The sequence below is a fragment of the Chrysoperla carnea genome, chromosome 3, assembly GCF_905475395.1.
Source record: "Chrysoperla carnea chromosome 3, inChrCarn1.1, whole genome shotgun sequence".
NCBI lineage: Eukaryota > Metazoa > Arthropoda > Insecta > Neuroptera > Chrysopidae > Chrysoperla > Chrysoperla carnea.
Genome location: NC_058339.1, coordinates 48,560,808 through 48,586,761, shown reverse-complemented (window position 1 = coordinate 48,586,761; position 25,954 = coordinate 48,560,808). Strand labels below are relative to the sequence as shown.

At 28.1% G+C, this 25,954-nt stretch overlaps 1 protein-coding gene across 3 annotated transcripts in view; it reads left to right on the top strand.

Moving 5' to 3' along the window:
• LOC123296432 (triple functional domain protein) overlaps nucleotides 1–25,954 on the top strand; it is a 343,272-nt gene that overhangs the window by 300,802 nt on the left and 16,516 nt on the right. The window contains exons 17-20 of one of the 3 annotated variants that reach the window (XM_044877904.1): nucleotides 9,792–9,864; nucleotides 16,997–17,114; nucleotides 22,658–22,879; nucleotides 24,400–24,483. In XM_044877904.1, coding sequence (XP_044733839.1) covers nucleotides 9,792–9,864; nucleotides 16,997–17,114; nucleotides 22,658–22,879; nucleotides 24,400–24,483 — 497 coding nt within the window. Of the gene's footprint in view, nucleotides 1–9,791; nucleotides 9,865–16,993; nucleotides 17,115–22,657; nucleotides 22,880–24,399; nucleotides 24,484–25,954 lie in introns of all 3 variants that reach the window. The other 2 variants (XM_044877903.1, XM_044877905.1) reach the window with 2 other exon arrangements.

Below are 25,954 nucleotides of genomic sequence, written 5' to 3'. Positions count from 1 at the left end.
AGAACTGATGTTTTTCTTTATGATTTAAACCTTGGCATCATTAATGATTTCCCAATATTCAAAAAAAATTCTAGCTCATATATCATAAAACATCCGGTTAAAAGACAAAATCAATTTGGATATCGCAGATAGTAGTTTGGAAAAGTATATATAGCAACTACTATCTTTGTTGAGGATGTATTTTAATTCTAATTAAAATAAAGTTTCATTTTTCAACGATAAAGCTTCTACAATAAACAACATGTTTTTATCTCGACAACGACAACAGGAATCATCTTGTACATCTAATCTTTAAATTTGTATACATTGTGGGTGTTATATATGTATTTTGAGTTTTGTATTACGTACAAATTTAACTTACAGCAGCAATATTATATTTTACCTTTGACCTTTTTTAACAATTTTTTATTATCCCTTAAGGTAGAATTTTTTTTCTCTGGTGATAATTTAAATTTATTATGGTTTCGGAAAATTATACACTGTATAGATTACCTACATAATACTACTACACGAGAACTCATAAACAATGTTATTTTATCTAATTTTATACAGTCTTAATATGAAAAGGATATTAGGCGTAGGAGACCTGAAAGGAGAATCTTGAATTAGATTTTTTTTCGAATTTTGCTTTCAAATCTTAAGGTTAGGTTAGGTTAGGTTATATTGGCTGTCCACGGAGGACACACTTAGGCTATAGAGCCCATTGTGTTTAGTTAGTTTACTCCTAAGCATGTAACGCTTATAAATAACGCTTAAAACAATGAACAAAATTTTGGTATAGGTGTTCATAAAATCACCTAATTAGTCCATTTCTTCCCATAAAATATTTACACACGAATATATTTCTAAAAATAATTTTGGATAGAGAATTCTAAAACAAACATTAGTGATTATTTAATTGGGTTAAATGCATTTATAATTTAACATTTTTAAAAACGGCGATACCAGATCACTCATTTATTTTCCTTTGAACTTCAATAGCAGGAGTCATAATAAAATAAAATATAAATTATTACATTTTGATAGCATAACACTCTCGACATTCAATTTTACAACATGAAAGCTTTTTTTAAATTAATCGACTATGATTCAAATTTTCAAATAACTAAATTATAAATCATGCTCAAAGTGTATTTCGAGGAACCTAAGGCTTGTGCAAAGGCTCTGAATTAATTTCAACATTAAGAATAACTCTAATGAAATCTTTTCACAAACTTACAAGAGATAAAATATTCTTACTAATATAATAAATATTTTCTTGGGTCGGAAACCTTTTTTTTTAAATTTTATGACAATTTTCTTGACAAAATAAAACCGAATCTGTAATAATAAATTCAAAATCCAATAAAATTCATCATTACTAAATTTTTTTTTTACTTTCAATATTTCTTGCTCTTACAAATTAAATTCAACTTAATAACGTCTCTTTAAATGCATAAATTCGATTAAAATTAAATATAATAATAATAAATTTTTTTAAATAGGATTATTAATAAATTCTAACAAAAGAGTTCTATAAATAAAATGATTGGTTGATTATTCGAATCTGTGAGTAACTTTAGGTGAAATTAAATTAGTAACACTAGGTGTAAAATAAATGAACTCATGAAATCTATAAGTTTGTTCTTTTTATTCCTGTGTAGCACACTGAATGTAAGTAGAAAAGGATGGTGTAATTATAATATTAGAATGATGTTTTTTGCTATTTTTAACCCCCGAACTAAAAAAAAGGGTGTTTTAAGTTTGGCCGCTATGTGTGTGTGTGTCTGTCTATCTGTATGTTTCTTTGTTTCAAGGGTAATTTAACGGAGAGTGTTCTTAGCTATGTTTCAAGTGAGAGTTTAGGGTTCCGTACCCGGAAAATGCTTTAAGGAAAGAGATAATTTAATGGAAAGTGTTCTTATATATGTTTCAAGTGCGAGCTTAAGGTTCCGTAGCCGAAAAATTTGTCGGTTTTTTTTTTTTTAATTTTGTAAATTTTAAGTGTTATTCATTGTAAATAGTGAGTACATTCGATAAAAAAAAGAACAAGTATTATAAATTTTTCATTTATTGACTACCACGAAAAAGGAATACCTACACCATTTATTACTAGATAGATGATTTATATAAATAAATGAGATAAATGAGATATATTATATTAATAACTTTCATCACCAATTTATTATGACGTCATTTATGACATTTATAATACACACAATAATATTTTTACAAATGGGTAGCTCTACAAACTAAGTAATTTGCATTGTCTTTGCTAAAATATCATAAAAAATGTCTTGCAAACTAATTTTTTTTGTTGACCACCTATTTCTAATTGATCTGTAAAAATAATTTAGAATTAAAATTATTTTCTTGACACTTTGAATTATCATTCATTTGACACTTAGAATGGTTCTGCAAATTCCCAGGAACTTGCAGTGGCCCGAACAAAATTTAGTCAAAAGGGTAATGTGATTTATTACTACGATATTAATGCCGTAAATTAAACCAAAATAATTAAGTTTATTAATTTTTCTTGCTTGGAAGCCACGTTATTATCTTATTTTCCCAATAATGTATTAAAAATACCTCAATGTAAAACAAGCGAATATTCATTATCTTAGACAATGAATCACGTTATCGTTCAGGCGAGTCAATTTTACGACAGTATTATCTGGATTAATACATTTAGAATACTTGATTTATTCCTGGACCCAGTTCTGAATTCCATGCAGTTAAATAGTTATATTTATTACTGTTTCAGTTAACATAGGCTAAAAGATGTTACATTGATATTGTACAAAAAATGTCGCGCCACAATCAAATTTATTTTGTTCTTGAGTTTGTAGAACAACCCAAATGTATTTAACAATCGAATTATTTTTAATCATTTCTTCTCTGTTTTAATGATTAAATAATAAATTTTTACGTTATATAATCGAATATAATAATGCTTGTCTTTATAAATATGTACAATAAAAGACAAATTTATAATTATAAAGGCCTATCGAAACTGAAGAGAAATTTACATGTAGAATATATTATTAATATTATAATATACGATTCCTTGCATAGAATTAAGAGAAAAAAATTAGTATAAACCTCATTTTTTCCTTTTTTGAGATTTATCATTAAGTTTCGAAAAGAAAAACATTAAAATAATGATAAAATAATTTGTAATTATTTTGACTTATTTTCCTAAAAATGAGAAAATAGTTCAAGTAAACATTTGGTCATAGTATTATTTCCGGCATACATGATAATGATGAAATTTTCACTTCAAAATTCTCACATTAATTAAATCCCCCCTGATAACAACGAACTTAACTCCTTCTTTAATTTATAGCATGGTGTAAGAAAAACCCTTCATTTATAGTAGCGCCCAATTTTTAATTGAATTTTGTGTCTTCGTGAACTTCCTATTTTTCTTTTACTATATTCTGTATGTATATAAATATTGTTTTTTTTTTCTTTTTGACGTTCTTCCTGTTTAAATTGCTACGACACTTACAATTTTCTACATTTAATTTGTTTTCGCATCCTATTTTTCTCATTTAATTCATTTAACTTGTTACTTTATTTATTTTTACGCAGTTGTACTTACTTTTATAAAGAAGGGAAAGGTCCCTCCGAGGGTTATTTCAGATTATTCATTATTTAATATATACAGAGTGTTAAACTCCTTTCGAATTTCTCTGTGGATTTTTTGATTACCAAATAAACTCAAAACATGCAAAAGCGAATCAAGAATAAGATAATTGAAAGTACGTAATTCTATCGTAGTTCTTTAGTTAGATGTCGTTCAGAATGACATTTGTATACATCCGAGAATTCATTAACGGCTTTAATTTTTCGGTGTTCTAAGCGATGTCAATCGCTTTGGGAATGATTGGAATCGATTGGCGTTTTAATTGGCTACATAATTAGTAGCTAACATAATGAGTGATATAATTATGGGTTTTAAATTCCATTTGCCATAATCTTTTAAAAAAATGATGGATTATATATTCAAAATTTTTGTATGTTTCAAGCTGCTATTAATTAATAAAAAATGATTTGGATGGTTAAAATTTTGATGTAATAAAACTGAGAATTAAACTTATATAAATAATTTTTCGCGCGGCCTTATTAGCCCTATTCAGCCCCTTACTCTACTATGTTATGCATGTATTATACTCTTAAATCACTTATATATATAAATAATCACTTAAATCATCTATTAGAAAAACCTTATCAAAATCCGTTGTTTTAAAGATCTAAGCATACTTAGGCACATGATAGAAGCAGCGGGAAGCGACTTTGTTTTCTACTATGTATTGAATATTATAATTTACGACATTCCAAATTTTAGTGCACTTTATCTTTTAATTACCGTTTTGATGGCTTTGTAATCTTAACAAGGAGGCAATAATACAATTACCTTCAAAAGGTAAAATCGATTGATTGTTTCTAATGCGAGATAAACTTAATTAAATTTCGGATTCAGAAACCAGTGAAATACTCTATTATATGTATTCCGTTTGAATTAGTATAAATAATGTATATACAGTTCGTGCGAGTGTTTGACACCAGATTTTCAGGACGCTATCTGATATACCTATTTTCCATATATAGGGGTTGGTATTATATTTTATAGTGTATATATGGTCGTATATGGTTAACCATTGTGTTTGTCGTGTGATAGTATCATTTAGTTGATTGTGTTACCTTTTTGTAATTCCCAACACATGCCATAACTAGTCTATCACCACCTCTTCCATTACCTTTATTGGATAACCTATTTTATTAGGGTTCCTTATCATTGGATATTCGGAATTTTAAAGTATATATACCGTACAACAATTATAAAAAATGAACAATTAACGATTTTGGCCATTTAAGTGTTATTAAAAGTTTTTTCAAACATTATTCTCTTTTATTATTTTGCATGGACCGATACTTAGCCCAAAAAATCGATCTGGTTTCTCATCTAGGCGCCACTCACAAATCTAACCTGTTCTAGCCTATTTCTTTTATTAACCCTCGAACCAAAAAAAAGGGTTATAAGTTTGTCCGCTATGTGTGTCTGCCTGTCTGACTGTGATATCGTAGCGCCTAAACGAATGAACTGATTTTAATTTATGTTTCCTTTGAAAGGTAATTTAATGGAGAATGTTCTTAGCTATGTTTCAAGTGCGAGTTTATGATTCCGTACCCGAAAATTTGTCGAGGGTTTTTTAAATGAAAACTTGTTTATGAAAAAAAATTGCTTTTAGAAGAAAATTCCTTTTTATACTTTTTACAGTTTTTGAATTTCGTAAATGAACTAATCGTATAATAATTTTCATAACTCTAATTGTAATTCTGCTAAGTGAAATTTTTCTAAAAATTACGAAAAAAAATTTTTTATAATTGTAGCGTTAACTAACGCTAGTCCAAAAAAATAATTTCAAATAAGCATCCGCATGATAATTTCATGACAATAAAACTTTAATTATTCCGTAATTTTCCATAAATTACAGGAAAAAATTGATCACGATTGTATAGCGTTAAAGATGCGAATCGAAAAATTAACTTTTTTTTATGTAAACTCTGAATTTGTAATAAAATTGGAGGTTTCCGTTTAAGATTTTACCGGTGACCCTTGCTATATTGCCATAGCTCAGGGGATTCAAGGGGGAAGGTGTCGATTTCATAAGACAGGTTTTTAAATAAAAATTAGATACGTGTTTGGTTGTTTTTCAAAACAAAGTCCCTTTCTCGACTTTTTGGATTGTTCCCATACTTTTAGAATGCTTTGTATATCTATATTATGATGTCTTTGGCTGCAATAATATACTTTTTCCATATTTTTTCTCAAACACAAAGAACAACGTATTTTACATATAACATGAATTGATTTTAATTATAATGTTAATCATAATAAATTCAAACACATACATATTACCTACATCGAATGTTAATTTGAACAAATTCTGTATAATTAATTTACATATACATTAATTAGTATCATATTCACATTTTATAATTTTTTGTTTTTATTCTTAGTACATCTTTAAATGTAACAGTATATAGAGAAATATTGAAAAACTAGGTTATTTAGAATCATTAGAATCATATACCTACAGTGAAAACCGGATATAAAGATGAAGTTGACAACATATATTAATGTTTCGGCTATAATAATATCGGTTATAACGACATATAGGGTAAAGCGACCGAATTTGGGCTGATATATCGGCTATAACAACCAACGCTTGTATATGTATACTTCTGTTACTTTTATATTGTTAAAAATTTGATTCTTAATTTGTACCTGCCAAAATATTTTTTTTTAATCCTGGATATCAAACAACTTCGTAAGCGAGAATAAAAATTTTTATTCGCCTTTATGGGTTGAAGGGGAAAGTTGTGAAAATTAACTTTATAATATTTAAGTCTTTCAGCCCCTTTTACTTTCCTTGCCAAGTATGTGCTTAAAACAAGATTTTCCCCCACGCCTTTAAGAGATATTAGGTGATAGGGGGCAGTGCGATGCGATTCCAATAATAGACATGCGAGGCCTTTGGAGACTGCCAATAGAAGTGAAAACTAAGTACCTTGAGAATTGTATGTAATGTAATATATTATTTATATGCGTTTCCACCATTTATGTAATGGATTTTATTTTTTTGATGCGGAACCTTCAAAAACATTTTGTAGTGGACCAAATTGTGAATGTAAACCATCCCTTCATATACGAGTCACATGAGGGTTGTATTTTCGCCTTATCCGAATGAGTATTATTTCTTCGATACTTAAATTAGATGCTCCGTCTTCTAGAGTTTCTTGAAAGCACTACAAGTACAAAATACTGAAGCCAAACTGTTATAAATTATTATAAATCAACTTAATTTACTTATTTAGTTTTTTATCTGCATATCTACTATCATTAAAGAGTTTTCTGACAGAAAAAAGTCAATTTTTACTTATATGTGTTGGACTAATTGGTATTCTTGTTTCCCGCACTTCTGAGGTTTGCACAACGGTTTGTTAAACCTTCACGGGAATCTAAATATTAAACAAACACAAATATATGCGAAAGCAGAACTTCTCATATTAATTTTTCTATATTCAATTATAAAAAATACAAACTGTTTAAATATATTCGCAACATAATTATTTTAATACTGTGACTGATCTGAACTCAACGCAAATAAATGTTTTAGTGGTGTTGTTTCGATTTAGTGTTTTTTTTTTGGTGTCATGGTCGAATTGTGATTAGAGAGAGAATACACAAGGAAATTATTTATAAATTACAATAAAATTAAACAGAACATTCAGTAGTATTTATATATAAATATAAATATATTGTATAAAATAACATGTCAGAATAAACAGAGATTGTATTTAATTAGTTGGTAGAGATTTCTCTACTAACTAACCATTTTATTAAATGTTTTTCTCGTAGATAAAATCATTATAAAATGTTTCATGAAACCAAAAATCACTAAATTGTTTTACTTTTTGTAACTTGTATGGGGAGATATGTAGTATATTCCGATTATCTAACAACACTATATGCGATGTTGAGACAGCTATCCTTTTTAAATTCTGCTTTTGAGAAATTTTTCAGTATTCAAGATCAAAAGGGTCTTCTCATCCATATTGCCCTTTTCAATTAAGGTTTTTTAGCAACTTAGTAGGGCTTAAAAGTAGCAGGGAGATGTCTTTATGTTTTTCTAATTCTAATAAAAAGATAATCGATACCATCGACTTTTGCCCAACACGAAACAAAGCGGAGTGTCCATATTCTGGAAATTTTTTAAAATGTGTTAGTCACTCCATTATCTTCTTATTACAAGAAGAAAAGCAGCAGATATTAAAAATTTGCCGGCCCCCGAATACACGGAGAGAAATGTCCGCTCAAGTATAATAATTTATATTATGCTATCAAGTGAATTTAAAACAAGATGTTTTAGCTTCCAAAAAATTATTATGCTGCTTTACAATTATTATATCTAAGTACACAATAATAACTATAATAAGCTCAATTAACATTTAGTTTTAAAGTTTAGTCCATAGCATAATGGGTTGGACTAAGTTAGATTATATTGGCTATCGAAAGACTACACACTTAGGCTACAGAGCCGATTCGATAGCATAATAAAAATTGCTACATTTGTTAGGCTACCCAAGAATTGTTAGGTTACCTAAGAAAATAGACCGAAAAATTTCTGTAATAGTTTCCATTTTTGAACGCCAGGACTGAAAACTTCAGAGCCCAACCAACTCCTCTATAGTCGACAAACTCTACACAACCAACTCGTAATTACTCCGGGTTTATATTTTCGGTCTATTTTTTCCGAGTCATATTTTTTCCGATTACCCTAGTAACTGTGCCCACACGTCAACTTGTTGCAAATAAATCAAAAAAAGTTCAAGCTTCATATATACCAATCGCTTTTCATAAAAAATTATGAGATGTCCAAAGATATTTGTATTTTAGAATAAGCAAAGTAGAACATAAAATTTATTACAGATCATTATCTGAGTATTTCTTCTCTAAATTTCATTACTAAAACATTTACTTAAATATTTACGAGTTCTAAAATGCAAAATTTATTTTTTTCTCGAAATTTGTGTTTTTGAAATAACAATGATCGTTAATCCCATTTATAGTAAAGTTTTGTAAATGCACACGATTAGTATTGTTTTTCGTGTTATCACAAACAAGTGCATTTCTCGTACTGTATTCCACATTAGATAGAATTACTTATTTCTGTATGTATTGTTGTTATCAGTTAGAAAACAGCTACTCACCACTCACTACTCGACATTTTACTGCATATTGTATCTTGACTTTTATGCTGTATTCAAAGATAGTAAACCCTCCTTAATCCTACAGATTGAGTTTCAAACAGAATCAGCTTAGACAAAACTATTATAATGTTCTTAATATGTCTATTTGTTTCATTTTTTGTATATCTATGTGATTTCTTTCCGACCAATTTTTATGGACTTTTTAACTTTATGTTTAATTTATTAATTAGTTTCATAGCTTTATTGTGTGTCATAAACTTTATTGTATGTCTCTTTATCCAAGACCGCATTGTTCATAGACGAGGAAGCGAGACGGGTGTACGAATTTTCTACCTATCACAGTTTCTCTAGTTTTAATGAGATAGAAGAAAATCTCTGTCTTACTCGTATTTTTAGTGAGGAGGGACTTCTCTGAGTCACATTAGCCATGCCTACCCTACATAAAATATGATGCCCAAACTTAAAAATTATATAAATTATAAAACAAAAATGCACAATATTTTTATATTAAATTTTAACAATTTTACATAACAAAAGAAATGAATTTATTTTTTTATATTTTCAAAAGAATTAATCTCCGTATGACGGCGTTGTTCGGTCCTTTTGAAATTTTGTGAAACCATATGGATAACATTAATTTGAATGCCATAATTATATTAATGAAGGTTAAATTTTTATTATTATTATTATTAATGATTTTTATAATAAAATGAAAGCGTTTTTTTAAACATCCTTGTTAATTGTTTATTTTATTTTATTTTTTTATTTATTCATGTGGTCGTATAAAAATTTTTAATCTTTTTTTTCAATATTATTAAATAAATGGATATAAACATTTAGTTATAAAATATTATTCCATATTTGGTCATCATTTCAAAATAAATAATTTTAATGTAGTTATATATTAAAATGACAAAAAACTTGTGAAAATAAATTCAATCCGTCTACAAATTTGTCAAATGAAGTCATTTAATTTACTAAAATTAATTATTAAAAATAAAAATTTATAATATATGGTATTTTTGTTTCAGATGCCGCAGCAAGTGATAGTTCTGGGACAATCAATACATCATCACCAGTTAATAAAAGACGCGGGTTTAGTTCGTAAGTATTTTAAAAATATTAGAATTCTATAAAAATAAAAATTAAATAAAAGGATTAAGCGCTTTTCAATTGAGATTAAATTCAACACGCTCAGGCATGCTCGATAATCCCATTTAATCTAATCGGTCCAATCAATATTTGGTAAAAAACAGTTCGAGCAGTTCGCCGTTTTTTTAAGTAAGACTTTTTTATAGATCAAATATCTGTGTCTTGGCAGGTTACGACTTCATCTTAGATTTTGTTGGGAAATCATTTTCCCACTTGACAAACAGTACCTCAATTTTTGTCCCAGCTCATCAGGTGTTGAATAAATAAATGGGTATTTAGAAACCACAGTAATTTACCGCAATACTGTTAAATGGAATAATTAATTGTCTAATCAAAAATATCATACTCTTATGACTTACATTTTGACTGATTTGCGCCATTACTAAATTGGGACATGTAGACAAAAAACGATGACCGATCCTAAGTGATCGAACAAAAATGTCTTCAATAAGAATAACCGGAGAATTAAATAAATAATAAACTACGAGGTTTACCTGCCTTGCATGGTTTAGTCATATTGAATTGAAATGCTTTTTAATTGTTTTTGCAATGGAATCATCTGTTAAAAATAATATATGTGCTATATTTTCTTGAGATCAATTCACGGAAAGTTCTCCAAAGTTAAGTATCCTCCTATGATTTCATTCCTGTTATAGTAAAAAACTTGGTTAAATGAAAAGTCGAGAATCATTCTCATTTAATCTGTTCAGTGATTCAATCTATAAAATTATATTATTGTGGTTTTAATTTGTGGAAAATACCTACATTTATTATGCAATTAATTATTTTAAAACTTTTTCCTTATGTTTCAAAATATTTTTCTGAAAATTGATACGTGTTCCAACAAATATTTCGGATTTTTAAATAGAAAATTACATTTTAACTCGATTTAGTAACTAAATCAATCTGTTAATTAATAAGTTGGTGTCTGAAGAAAGGTAATTGAATTACGAAAATAATGATAGAGGCTTGTCTGAAAAAAGCGTTCATGGAAAAAATTGATTAAAATTAATGAAACTAATTGCCATGAACACTTTTCGATAGAAATACTATGATAGGAAAGATTAAAAATCAATATAATTTCATAAAAAATATATCTGCTTATCAAATGGGAGAAGATCAACCTTATACCGTCTGTAAGACCAGAGGAAAATTCTTGAAAACTGTGTGAATATTTTCATGGCCATATTTTTCGTTCGATATCCCCATAAATAATTAGTTTAGGTTTGGTTGGTTAGTGTGGCTATCCTGGAGTGGGACACACATAGACCTTAGGATCCTTTGTGATACCGAAAAAGGATTACCCTATCCCCGGCCACAAGTCTTTGAAGCATTTTGAGCTGTTTCAAAATAGCAGGAGTTCAGAGAGGTCGTCAAAGAGACCTTTAGTTCAGAGTAGTTTAGTTTAGTTCTTTAGTTCAGAGAGGTCGTCAAAGAGAGGGTGTCTCAAATTAGTCCATTTCCTCATGGTCAGAGCTGGACAGTGACAGAGAAGATGAGGTCGTCGTCTCCTCCTCCTCTACACTGTGACAGCTCCTGCAATAGTTATAAATAATTTAGAAAACTGAATTTTTTTCCAAAAAAAAAATTGTAAAAAATTGTTGTGTTGCATTTGACGAGCTTTAATCGTACTGCATCTTGCTTTCTAGCATGATTTAGTTGAACGGATGTTTTTAATTCAACCTATTACAAGCATGCATTATATAGATTATACAAAAAAAATTAAAACATACTTTTCGGCAATGAAAATCAAGGCAATCAATTCGTTTTGAAGAAACAATAAACTTTCATTTTATGCGGGAGTGGTCGATCTGTAAGACCGACCACATCCACATTAATATTACCGTCTCTCTTTCTATATAGTCTATAGAATACGCTATGTATACTTTACAAAAAATATTTTCAAATATTTTTAGATAAAATAAATAAAAACGATTACATATAGATGATCATACATTTGAAAATAAAATAAAGTGTTTTTATTTAAATTATGAAAGAATCAAGGTTACCATCTTGATTTAATTTTATGTTTTATATTATTAATTTACAAGCTCATAAAAACATCTCACACAGATTTTATAATGAAAAACTATTTAATTGTACTCACCTAATAATAATAGAAATAATATGATGATAGTCAGACTAATTGTAATAAGAATGCTGAAGTACTATACCTACTTATAAATAATAACACAGGCACGGAGTCGGAAATATTTTTGAAGGGAGCAAATATGAACTTTTCATCTTCATTTTTATACCATGTAAATATCATTAGTAACATATGTTATGTTTGTGTGTTATAGCATATACTATATTCACTGAGTAAGGGAGAAGAAAGACACTTTTTTGATTGAGAAGAGTGGCTATCTTTCTTTGCTTACATGACATAAAAAAAAAAACAAACGTTTACGTAATCAACGCTGTATATACATGGTATTTCAACAATTATCTCAGTTGAATTGTTTGCTTTCACTTGTTTGATTTAATAATAATTTTCTACTTTTAATGCTCGTACTTTTTGCATACTATCCTTGGATATGTTGAAAAACAAAAGGTTCGGTTCATTTTGTAATTTTACGACAAAAGCGTTTTCATTTTTTGTTTATGGATATAGGCTAGATCTAAAAACTATACGCCAAAACATAAAATGTTCCCGTATTTTGTATTTTATGGGTCATGATTATAGACCGTGGACGTGCGTTGGACAGAAAAGATACGATATTAAACGATCAAGTGAATGTGTGTTCCCTGCTCCGTTTTTTCAGAGGTATCATTCTACTGGTTTTCATCTTAATCGAAATAAAAACTCCATTACAAAATTCGAGAAAATATGAAAAAAATATTCAAATATTTCATTCTAGCTGCTTAACTATAATGGTTAGGATCTACAAGTTAATTGACTCAAAATAGTTGACTTTCTTACTTGTTGACGGGTACAGTTCTTTCGATTGCCCCTCTCAAAACCCGCTCATGAATAATTGTATTTTTATGTAGATAAAAACACCATGTTTTTAAGTAGGTGCATGTGCAGACGTTTTTTATTTTAAAAAATCTGTTTGTATTTTATAATAATAACGCGCAAAAGATTTATATATAGGACGTAAAAAGCAAATTATATTCACTCATTATGAAAATATTAATAAATCGGATTTATTACGTACCCCTCTCCCATTCCAGTTGACCTTCGATTCACTGCATAAGTCTATATTTTCGGGAGAAATGTGATTGAACATAACAGTCAAACTGTCTGTTACGAACGATAAGAAATCGGAAGAGGTTTTACCAAAGTTTTTAAGTCGTATAAAGTGATAAAATATTTTATTTACATATATATTGGTTTTTTTGCACCAAAAAGTCCCACAATTTTATGTTTTATTATAAAACCAATGTCATTTTCCAACAAATATGATAAATTATCTACTATAGATAGCTAATAAAATTCAAGATAAACAGCAATATCGTCTTTGTGCAGTAATAATGAAACTTTTTCAAAATTATTTGACAAAGCCGTTTATTTTACTATCCCTAAGCCGATTATTTTACTATCCCTATTTTACGAGTCCCTAAATCGTTAATTAAGATAAAATTTATTCAAATATTTAACGATATAACTGATTTCAATTTCCGGTTTGGTTAACTTATCTTTCAGCGCTGTTCCGTTAAACCCATCCGAATTTTATTATTCTTATTAAAATTTTATTATTAGATTTTATATTCCACCATTTTTGTATGGCGATGAAATAAAACGCTTTCAAGGGACGACATTTTGAACACAGCATTTTCGAACTCATAAGCATAAACATTTTTATCCATTATTTTGTTATTTTCGATTTGTTTATGCATCTATATCAAAAGCTACTTTTTCATGCGGAAACCCATATCTTCTAATTCATTTATAAGAATTCATTAAAATGAATCATTAAAAAAACATGGATTAAACAATTGACTTAGGCTTCTTACATCCTGCAAGCTTTTTATAATTTCATTAAAAAACTTTTTAAACAATACCTGTTAATAGTCACATAACACCTCGTAATATCTTAAAATTGATAATAATTTTTCACTTTTAAATAGACGATATGTAAGTACCGCTCTGAAGGTTAGTTATTATTAATTATTATTACATGTAATTACCGCAAAAAAAAAGGGAAATAAAATTCTTAATTCTGGTTTGAATTAATTTTAAAAATTAATTTTTTTTGATTAGTATACAATATGGGAATTTCCAAGCCTTGGTATGCCAGTTCACGCCTTTATTAATTCATATTTCTGTTATGATAGTAGAAGAAATAGCATTTTGTGGAAGGACCCTTAACTTAAAACAAGCACATATATTGGTTCAAATCTCAACAGTAGCAAACTTGTATTTAATATGCATACTTGTTTACACATCTTGTTTTGAATTTTGGTCACACACTTGTTTACTCCGGTTTGGTCACAGACCGGAAACTAGGCTTGAGCCAATATCTGACCCCCAATGATGAAACGATGTTATCATTTGATGCTAATACAATATTAATCTTATCTTGGCCTCCAAGCTTGACCCAATGTTCAACTATCTCCTACCAGTTTTGAACCAATTTTGGTCCGATTGTTAATTGTCTCTCTGCTAAGAATTTTAAGATTTAATGATACTCTATGATGAACTAGGTGTCCGCGAACGTATTCGCTTTCTGCTTGCAAGAAATATTTTTCAACTGAAAAATGGAAATATTAGTTACGTATAAAAACTAAAGTGATTAAAAAAAGAACGAGTGTCGAAGTGTCGTGATATACCCGATATGAACTATTTTTCTTTCGTACCTTGGTACATTATAAATGTAGCGCTTAAGGTATTAATTTAGGAAGTTCAATACTTGTTTGATTCTTTAACGAATTTAATTCTATAGCTATTTTTAGTCTTTACCATATGAATTAATTGTAATTTTAGTTTAAAAAGACATGTTTCTGATTTAGTAGTGAACCCAATATGTGTGTACATTACCTATATTTGGTTTAATCAGGATATTTAGTATGGCATAACATAAAAATTCCCTTGTACTTACTTTAAATTATCTCTGTTATGTTTAACTTCTGATAACTTTCACAACTCAATGGTTTTTTTAATGATAAAACATAAAATTTTGACAAATTATAAACATATTTATACATTTTCTCAAAATTCATTAGGTGACCTAGGTAAAAATGGAAACTTTAGGTGACCTAGATAAAAATGGTATTTTGTATTTTTTTTTTTTTTTTGGTTTGTACTTTTTTTGGTTTTAGTTTTACATCTCAACCAGAAAACAAACCAGACCGATAACGTGCGATAAGTAAGATAGTTCCAAAAAATGCAATCTATTTCACTCAGAGAATGATTTTATGAAATTATCCCCTTACATTTTCAGTCTATTTGGATAGAAGCAAATTTTTTGAAAAATAAAATTTACAAGGATTTTTCAATGGATAAAATAATTTACCTGATCGGAAAGTTATTTACGAGATTTTTTAACGGTCAAATCCATCACGAATTATTCAATGCGGTAATGATAGACAATCATTCGAAACTATTATGATATTTATTTAAAAAAATGTGGAATATTTGTATTTATATAGTGTGTTATCTTTTCCTTCCACAATATCTACCATGATATTTCCCAGTGAACGAGGTTTTAATTACACTATAAATATGTATGTATACGCATATTACTTTAAAATTACCCAAAATATGACTCATCTGGTTACATAGTTCGTTATAACACATTTAAACTTATCTAATCAATAAATTATATCAATAACAATAATTGTAAAGTCTAAAGAAGTGAATTTTATTTGAACAGTCAAATTGTTTAGTCAGTCAATAATATTGTTTGATTTATGTCAGAAATTAAATATTTTATGTGTTATGAATTTTGTAACAAGAATTAATAATCAATGTGAATGTATGCAAATCGATTGTATTATAATGTTACTTAAAGCAAGAAAAGAGTAGGTGTTATTATTGTTGAGTTTTTATTTTAAATTTTTGTGAAGCATTTTCAAATTAAATGGGGATCATTGTTTAAAATCATATTTGTATCAAGAAGTGCTATTAAAATGAAACAAATAGTATAAAATATATTTTGTTGGGTTTTGAAATGTGTCAATTTTAGCTGAAAAATTTTCAAATTTGTAGTAAAAAATTTTCGTCAATTTCAGTCCATATAATAAGGCATTGATCATTTTGTGTTGTGTGGTGTAAATTATTAAATTGTACGAATTTGTCATATATTTTTTAGTGATGTCTTTAAAGTTTAGGTTTTAAGAATATATTACACACTTTTTCTATGATACTCGACGAGGTAGTGATTGTTGAGTATTTCAAAGTGTGTTTTAAATGTTCCATCTTTGTGTGTTATTATGTTTTATGAGCTAAAAAAATATAACATTTCATGTTGCAAAATTGAGTTTTAAATTGAATAAAAACTTTGATTCTATTTTGAAAGGCAACAAAAAAGGCAACAATTAATGCATCTATCTAGTAAAATGTTCACCAGACAAAAAAAATTCTTTATATGTTTAGATGTCAAACAATTTTGGGTTGCGGGAAAATCAAAATTTTATTCGTCACGAATAGAAGGCGAAATTTAAAAGCAAAACAAGTGAAAACTAACAATTAACTGCGCACTATAATTGACTGCGCCCAATGCGCACTATATATTAAAATCTAGAAACGAACGAAATTTAATCTTATTTCTCAGTGAAATTTGTACATCTATCAGAAAGATTCTCCAAATTTTGATCAACATTTTTCACACACATTTTTGGGTCTTTTGACTCCAAAAGAGATTTATTTGCTAAAATCAACCTCAAGTGGTTTAAATCTTTCTCAAAACATTACCGACAACCAATGCCGCAAACTTTAAATTAAACTGCAATCTGTGATTTATAGCATTCATTTTCTTCTACAATTTTTTACAAATTTATTACATAAGATTCTTATTGCTAAATTATATTGTTATTACATAAACAAATTGAAATTTTAAATTATTATGATAGCTATTTTACAACGAATCAAATAAATTCTTTATAATTACTTAATATAACGTATTATTTGTTGCAGTAGAAAATGGCTTCCACCACCTTTACGAAAATTATCACAAGGTAAAGTTGAAAAAGGACAGAACAATGTTGTGGAGCGGCCGACGCCGTTGAAGAAAACTGGATCAGATAAACGATTTAAGGTATGCATACAAACTTTTGTATTTTTTTATTTATTTTAGCCCTTCCACGTTGTCCATTCATGTATGGCGTATCGTATATAAACAAATCGAAACCGTCTCTGGCTCATTAATTTTGTTTGGAATGAATAACCCGCATATTAATATGGAAAGTGTGACAACTCGATACAATTGCCAATCCGATACAATTCAATAATTTGAAATTCGAAAAAAGAAATCCAATAATTGCTTTTTCTTTCTCGTATTTCATTCAAAGAGTTCTGAAAAGCATTCGTTAACAAAAGTCAACATTTTGAAGAAATAATTTACTAAGGCTCTACCTCGAATGCCTCCTTCTGCATCAGTTGGTCCTTAATTTCTCATTAAGTTTTAACAATATTTCTCTACATAAAATCAAAATCTCAAAAACTTAATTACGAATTTAAACATTTCATAGATGAATTTAATGAAGACAATATATGTTTGCAAATATGGTTATCAAAACAATTGATGGCACATATTAGGGGTACTTTAATTATTAATATTCAACAGCAAACAATTATAACTTCCTTTTAATCGGAACTTATATGTTTAATTGATTGTAGTTAAGACAGTACGAAATAAAATTCTTAATCCCAATCGACTCACAGGTTTGGTGATCAGTTTTGATATCCCATTAATTATAAGAAAGTTTGATAGCAGTATCTGTTGCACTCATTCAGGTATTACAGCAAGCCGAAATTAATAATTTTTAAATTTTGTTTCAACAAGAGAGTAATTTAATGTCGGAGCTTTTGAAATTCGTATCGGATAATCTGTCCTCCGCGGCTGATTTACTTTATATTCAATTCATAGCATACACAATGAAAGATGTTTAAAAAAATATTTAAGTACTCTAGTATTTGTTATCCACGAATAAAAATCATGTTTTCTGTGATTTTCTTTGATTTAAATATAAATTTATTGTGTTGATACATACATTTTTTTTAAATTTCTGTAAAATATATGAAAGGCAATAGAATTGCATTTATTAATATAAAAACAATAATTTTTCTATCTACGGCAAAAATAAAACAGGTAAACAATAAGTAAATATTTTTTTATTATTATTAGAAAAATAAATCCGATACATAACTCCGAGATTTGAACCACGGATTTTTTCACTATCCGTGCAGAGAGCGCTGTAATCAACAACTAATTATCTTATACCAAAGTGATACCCACCCGCTTCGCTGGGTTTACAAATAAAGATTGATAAGGATTGCTTTCGCTTATCCCTTTTCTATAACAATCAAAATAATGGTAAGGATTGATTTACACAGGTAAAATATATGTATGGTTTTCTATTTTTGCAAATGTATAATAGTCGTAATTATTCATTGAGTATATCAGAAAAGATGGCCGTGAAATATTTTAAATTGAATATTTTTACAGAAATCTGTAATTTATGGTAATGTCAAATGACTAATTTTACAGAAATCTGTAATCTATGGTAATGTCAAATTAAATTAATTTTTAAATTTTTTTTTATTTCTTTTAATATATCTTTATAAATTATATCTCATGTGTTGTTCTGAAATATGAGCTATATTGCTGTACAATTTCATTGTAAAACCATTCGCTAGTTTTAGCGTGAAAGCGAAACAAAGAAACAAACATGCTTACTTTCGCATTTATAACAAAGTAACATTTTGCACAGGTAAACAATAAATAAATATTATTATTTTTATTATTTAATATTTTCTCATGTGATGTGGTTCGATTGGTCTGTGTTACAATATCAACAAACAATTGTAAACAATTCAATTTTAAATCGAATTATTTTTATTTACTTTTTTTTTTTTGTGAATACCGTGTATACAACAAAACAAATATTTATGTTAAGGATTGTATAGATTTCCTTTTATAGCGCTGCTATAATATAATTATATAGTTTCTTCTTCGAATCGTGTTTTTGTGTTATTTGTGATTGTGGCATTTCACATACGTAACATAACTACAAGTCAAAAAACACGCTTTTGAAGAATTTCTTATTTTCTATAGTACACTTTATCGAACTGCAGAAAATAGAATACAACCCGAGAGAAATATAAGCAATACGTTTTAGTTTTAATCTAAAAATTGATGAGATTATTGTACGTTTTGTACTTTTATATGCGCAACAGATTTATCCATTGAGTTTGGCGCGTTACGATCTAACGTAGCAAAAACAACAAAGATATTGAAAATGTATTGAAAAATTTTTACAATTGTTCTATATTGAGAAATGAGAAGTTCAATTTTTTTTATTTAAAATTAAAATAAATTAATAATTAAAAATTTTTGTATAATCTTTATAGAAACAGAAATTGTATAAACCTTATAGAAATTGGGTTCAGGCCAAATTTTCTCATATAGAAGGTTATTGTTGATCTTGCATTCTAATTAAAATGGCCTTTCTGAACACAATAATCGGAGTACAAAACATTTCGAATTATGAGAATAGCAAATATCAATCATCCCTGTTTTAACTTTGCGAGAGTTTCTGAACTATTCTATAAATCATATTCCTGGGTTCTATTAGTGAGAAACTGACAGCTCTTAACTAAATTTCTGCGTCGATTAAACCGGGTATGACCTTCAAGACTTTTATTTATTTGGAACATATTAATTATTGATTGGAGTTTTAATCGTACCTTGGAACTAAGCTAAGTAGTACGCGTTTGCTGTTTCAATTTTCTACAAGCAAACAGTTAAAAAAAAGAGAGAGGTATCGTCGACCAACCGGTAGAAGCTCTGTTTTTTTCACTATAATTTATCTATTTTTATTTTAAAATAAATTTTAGGTAATATATTTAAAATTTAATATAATCTATTGGCGTGGATGGGTTTCGATCTCACGACTTTCTGCACGAGGAGCGAACACAGTAACCACAAATCGACCTAGTTGAAATAATATCAATATTTCAAGATAATAAATAAATATCTAAAAAAAGTTTCGGCCGGTCGATGCCGTACACATTTTTTTATTGTTTATCCACCGAAATCGCGATGAGAACATGGTTCCAAAATTATTGGATTGAAGTAAACAGATTAGCAAGAAAATTTAAATGCTTAAAAATTAAAGTATAACAAGTAAACTTTTTATTGATTATGAACATATTTTCTTGCTACTAGCACTTTTTTACTGGGTAGTTTATGGAAAACATATGGAAATAAGTATCGCGTTATGAGAGCTATATTTTTGCATTGATTGTACATAAAATCCAGGCTAGAATACTCCAGCAAACTGCTCTTGTATAACGAATTAATGAATTAAATATATTCCTACAATAGTTTTCACAACGGTATACGAATCGCCCAAGGATTAGTGTGTTGAACTGCTTCCAATATAAAGGAATATATGTATTTGTTTTCAATAATCAATCGATATACTACCATATTTCTATACGAAATAAACTTTGTTAGCTATGATTTTACGTGAACTATAACAAATCTGTCAGCTCTGCACAATAGATTAACACATATTGCATTGATACTTTGATGTGGGATTAAGGATTATTTAGAATATTTCGATTTATATTACAGAAACAGGCATTTTTAATGTTTTTAAATTCTGAATTCACCCTTATTTTGTTAGAAACGAATAAAACAAATTAAATAGTTTCAATACCTAATCTACAAATATCTGGTCTTTATTTTATGTTTTAATGGATAATATTTAATTTATTTTAAAACTTTTTTCCCTACAATTATTATATTGCATCATTAAATAATATTCCATCCAAAAATACCATTAAAAATCTTATTAAAAGATTAAAAAATTTGCAAAAATCCAAGCAGTACTAAATTTTAAAATAGTTCTATTCAAAAGATTGAAATCTTTTTAATTAAATGAAATTTTTTAAATACAGCAAAAATTGTAAATATAAATTTACACTAAGTCTAACGCCACACTATTTTATATCCGATTTGCCTTACCAAAACTCACGTTTCGGTTACTAGAACGTACTTTATTTAATATGGGAAACATAAAATTGGGGAAAACAATTGCAGTTTCAAACATAATAAATGAAAACTTTACTACATTTCGAATTAAATTTTGACTTTTTCCCCAATTTCCTAGATCACATTTTGTATTATATATACGTATTTTGACTACATGGTAATCGAAATACCAATTTATATAATACAAAAAATTGATTTTGAAAATTGGGGAAATTTTCGAAATTTAATTTTGAAAAATGATGAATACATATTCAAGGTGATTATATTATATAGATTTAGTTCTAATCCACTTTAAATTTACCGTAATTCTACTAAACAAATAATTTAATCACCTTTAAGTTATTGATATGATATTTAAAATTAGATGCTCAAATAAATTATTATATCAGTATTTTTATTTATTGAAGACAATCAAAAGTGTCACAATCATTTTATTGGTTTTTAAATAGTATTATCTATTCATTATTTGTTATCCATTTCATTAAAAAATCGATTTTTAGGTTATTAAAATAAAATTTGTATATATATTTAATATTTATTACATTAAATGATGAAATATTATTTTATTTTTCTTTTGAATAATTCGTTTATGTTTGGATATTTTGTAATGCAAATTCATAAAAATTAATCATATATTTGGAAAAAATGCTGCAAAAATTATAATTGGCAATAGAACTCTTCAAAAGTGAACAAAAATTATATGAATAGAAGGTAAAAAATGTTTTGTTTTTCAAAAATCATACTTTTGTAAATGCTATTCTAGGAGAAAAACGGATAGTCAGTTATAGGGACTGTCAACGGAAGTTAAAATTTAAAATTTTGGAATAACTAGAGTTTAAACTGGCCCTTGGCCTTGCTTAAGCCTTCGGAAGTTGAGCTCGCTGCGCTCGCATATAGCTCTAAAATATAGCTTTTCACAATATCTGGATAGTAATAAGTAATACTTCAATACTATTCAAATAGCTGTTCACAATTCTAGATAAATATGGTGGGAGCGCAAATAAATGCATTTGAATAGTAATATATTATTTATATGCCATTCCACCATTTATTTCTTGGGCTCAACGTGCCAAAAGATGCCACTAAAATTTCATAGGGCACATGCTTCTAAAATCACGAAAATATTAAGCTCCCGAGACAGTGTATTCTAGCTTATATTACTGAAATTTCGATTTCCTACAACTGCCAGAACATATGGGGCTCTTTAAAACGCTACAGAATCCCACATTTCTTATGGAAAATTGGCTCCAGTTTTATTTTCAAAAAATACAGCAAATGTTAGTTCCAGAAAAGTAGAACAAAAGCCTGAATGACTACAAAGTTCAAATCTTCTCAACTTTCGACGTTTTTTCCTATATCATGGGCCATTGTTAAATAGTCCTTTCGTCTAAAAACAATTCTACAAGATTTTCGTTGGAAAGATTGCGCAAATAATATTGAAACATATACTCGAAGAATAATATGGGTGTAAAAAAACATATCATCTAGAAAATGACATTATAACAATATATTCTGTATAAAATAATCTTAATATGTACATCATATCTACAACTAACGTGTTATGTTTCTATCTTTTATAGCTACCATCGGAAATGGGTAATAAACCAGCAAGTAGTGAAGGTGACGGTGAAGGTGATGAGGATACAAGTACATTAACAAATGGTGCACCAGATGAACCAGAAGAGGAGCCCGTTGAATTACCACCACCAATGAAACCATTACAAGAACCATTAATAGTAGCACCAACGGCTCCCGCATCATGTACTGTGACAGCTAATACAACTATACCAGAAGACAGTCGAGTAAGTTTTTTTTTTATAAATACTTAAATAACACAAGAGGAAAAAATAATTAACAACGTTGTATCGTTTCATTTCACTTCAACATATTACATTATCTACCTTTTATATCGTTTTGTTTCAAGTAATCACATTTTTTTTACATTTCGTATAAAAAAATATATATAATCCTTTAAGTACTTTTAACAAAAACTGTTTTACTCAGAGGGCACACTAAAAGTTCTCGAGCTTGAGAGCTATTATATACCCACAGAATGTTTTGATAAATTAAAATTTAAAAAAAAAGTTGTTTTAAACAATTTTTAAGATAATTGCCACGACTTGTTCCAAAGAATTATTCGAAGTTTTCTAAAATTTCGAGCTTATTGAATGTAGGACGAAGGAGGCTTAAATCAAAAATTAAAAACATAGGTTATAGAATGCTAATACATGTCGTTTTAATCTTTTATATAACGTCATCTTTTTTCTAACCGTCTTCGATGATATTGTATCAGTAAATGAGAGTTAAAAAAAGTTTCTTTAGAATAAAAACTTCTCATGAAGGCGCCATGTTACGGCAGGATGTACATGAATCTGGATATCGTGTTTTTAGAGATATGAGAGATATAAATTTAACAACTGAACTGGGATAAAGTTATGAATTTTAATTTTCGATGATAAGATGTATTGAGAAATTAAAACAAAGCACATCTTACCTGACTTATAGTCAACCCTTGTAGCTCAGTTGTTGCTCAAAATAGTTTTAGTAGTAATTATCAGCGGAAAAGGTGATAGAATGTACGGTATAACAATGGGGCCTATGGCCTAAGTGTGGCTCTGGTGGGCAGCCAATATAACAAAAGCTTAACTTGCTTAAAAATTAGGCAAGTTATTCTATCTACAGTTTTATGCTAAATTTTCGATTTTCTTTAAAGAATTTTGATTGTGAATATAGCCCGTAATCAAAGGTGGTGTACACAATGGATATTTCAAAAAAAAACAAAAAAAAAAACAAAGGAAATCGAAAAAATTAAATTGATACGCAACCTGATGAGGTGTCGTGGCGTAAATTTATGAATATGAAAGTCAGCAAATTCGTGAGATAACGCAATAGAGGCTATTAGGTCTTAATTTGCGGCACATCGAAGTCACTAATGATGAACTGCGGCACAAATGTAAACCAACGTGACTGCTTAAAATATCACGGTGACATTACAGAACCCAATGATCTCCATTTTCAGGAGCTCACATCACGAAGGTATAAACATTTCGATACAACGGCCTTCTGGTTTAATGATTATTTTGGGATCGAAATCCAAATGGGATTGAAGCAAACAAATGATTAACGTTCAAAACAATACCTTTATAATTTATAAGTAAACAAGCGAGAACCATTAGAATAAACAATTAATAATAAATCAAATGCAACAGTTTTTGTTAAAATTTACTTATTTGATTAGAAAAAAACATAAACAAATTCATTTTACATTACAATTTCATTGTAACATAAACATAACAAAATTTCTTTAATATATTAATTACAGGTATCGAGTTTATCATTGAAAAATATTGAAGGTGCAACATCGGCAGATCTTGCCGAAATTGAACAAATTGTTAAGGAACGAATGGTGTGCTATACCTTTTTCACTCATTCATATTATTATTAACTAATATTTTTTTTAATTTTTCATTCTTTTATTCATTTTTTATTTTTTTAAGTGAATGTGCGCTATTTTTTTTGCTAAAATTTCTATTTGATTCTTACTTCTTTTTTTTCATAAGTAGTTCATTTTGATAATAAATAAGCTTCTATGTAGGATTGCACAATTAAAAAAATGAATTTCAAGTAACAAGCTTAAAATTGATGAATACTCTGATGTTCAAATAAGAATATAGTTGAAGAACAATTTCAAAAATCATTTTTCCGACACGCTAGAAATTTTCTGGCACGCAGATATGTCCTGGCCTATTATTTCAAAGCCTGAATAGTTTTCAACTGTTTATTTAAGTATCTTTAGAAATTCATTTTTTTTTCTAATGTTAAAAGCAATTTCACGCCACTAATAATTTTAATTTTTATCGAGGAATTTTTACGAGATTATTTTAACGCATATTGGAAATTTTTTGACTCCAAATAACCCATATGTAACGCCAGATTTTCCAAAGAGAATTTTTTTCAATAATTGCTAAAACAAAACCCTTTATGATATTTTAAAGTAATAATCCAAATTTTCAAAGTCTATTTTGAGCTACTTCCATATACCATAAAGTATTTTCTTTGAAATTACATTGCGGTGAAAACTTAAAATTCCCTTAAAGGGAATTTGTAGCAGTTTCTAGGTAAGATTTCAAGAAAAATCGTTCTTCGTAGCATATATTTTATTATGTGTACTCTATTTCATTAAGAACGCAAAGTTAAAACAGTCTATTGACCAGAAGATACTCATCTAGTACAAACTCCAAGTAGTAAAATTCCATACTTGCTTATTATCGATATAATAGAAAGCGAGGATTAACTGATTTGAACGGTCTTATTGCAAGTTATTTCGAACCAAGCATCACTAGCAAAAAGCGTATAAGGTAAATATCTACACTAACTTTTAACTTCAAAATAATATTATTCAATCGTTTGAGTAATAACTTTGGACATTTAGTACTTGAATTATATAATATTCCTGAGTTGGAAGGAAAAATAGTAAATATAGGATTGCAAACAATATGCTTGTATATTAAATTTAATAAAAAACGTTGTCATTGGTGAATTCATATTAAGTTTTATATAGTCTAGATGCAAGTAGCACGTCTAAGATAAAATTGCGAGTAGACAAAGTCGTAAAGTGTAGACCGTGAGAACAGAAAGAGTGCTTTGCTTAATACATACTTAAAACTTTGTAAATTTCTTTCTTTTGGGGAGTCTACCAAATATCTCCCTACGTCTTTTTTCGAAAGTGCTGCGTTTTCAAATGAGCATAGTAACGGCATATTTGAGCTAAGTCTAACATTATGACCACTTGATATCATTATTAATTACTAAACAATTCAGCAAAAGTGAACCATGTATGTATTCAAAAACAAAAATACTTCGGCATATTCGAGGTG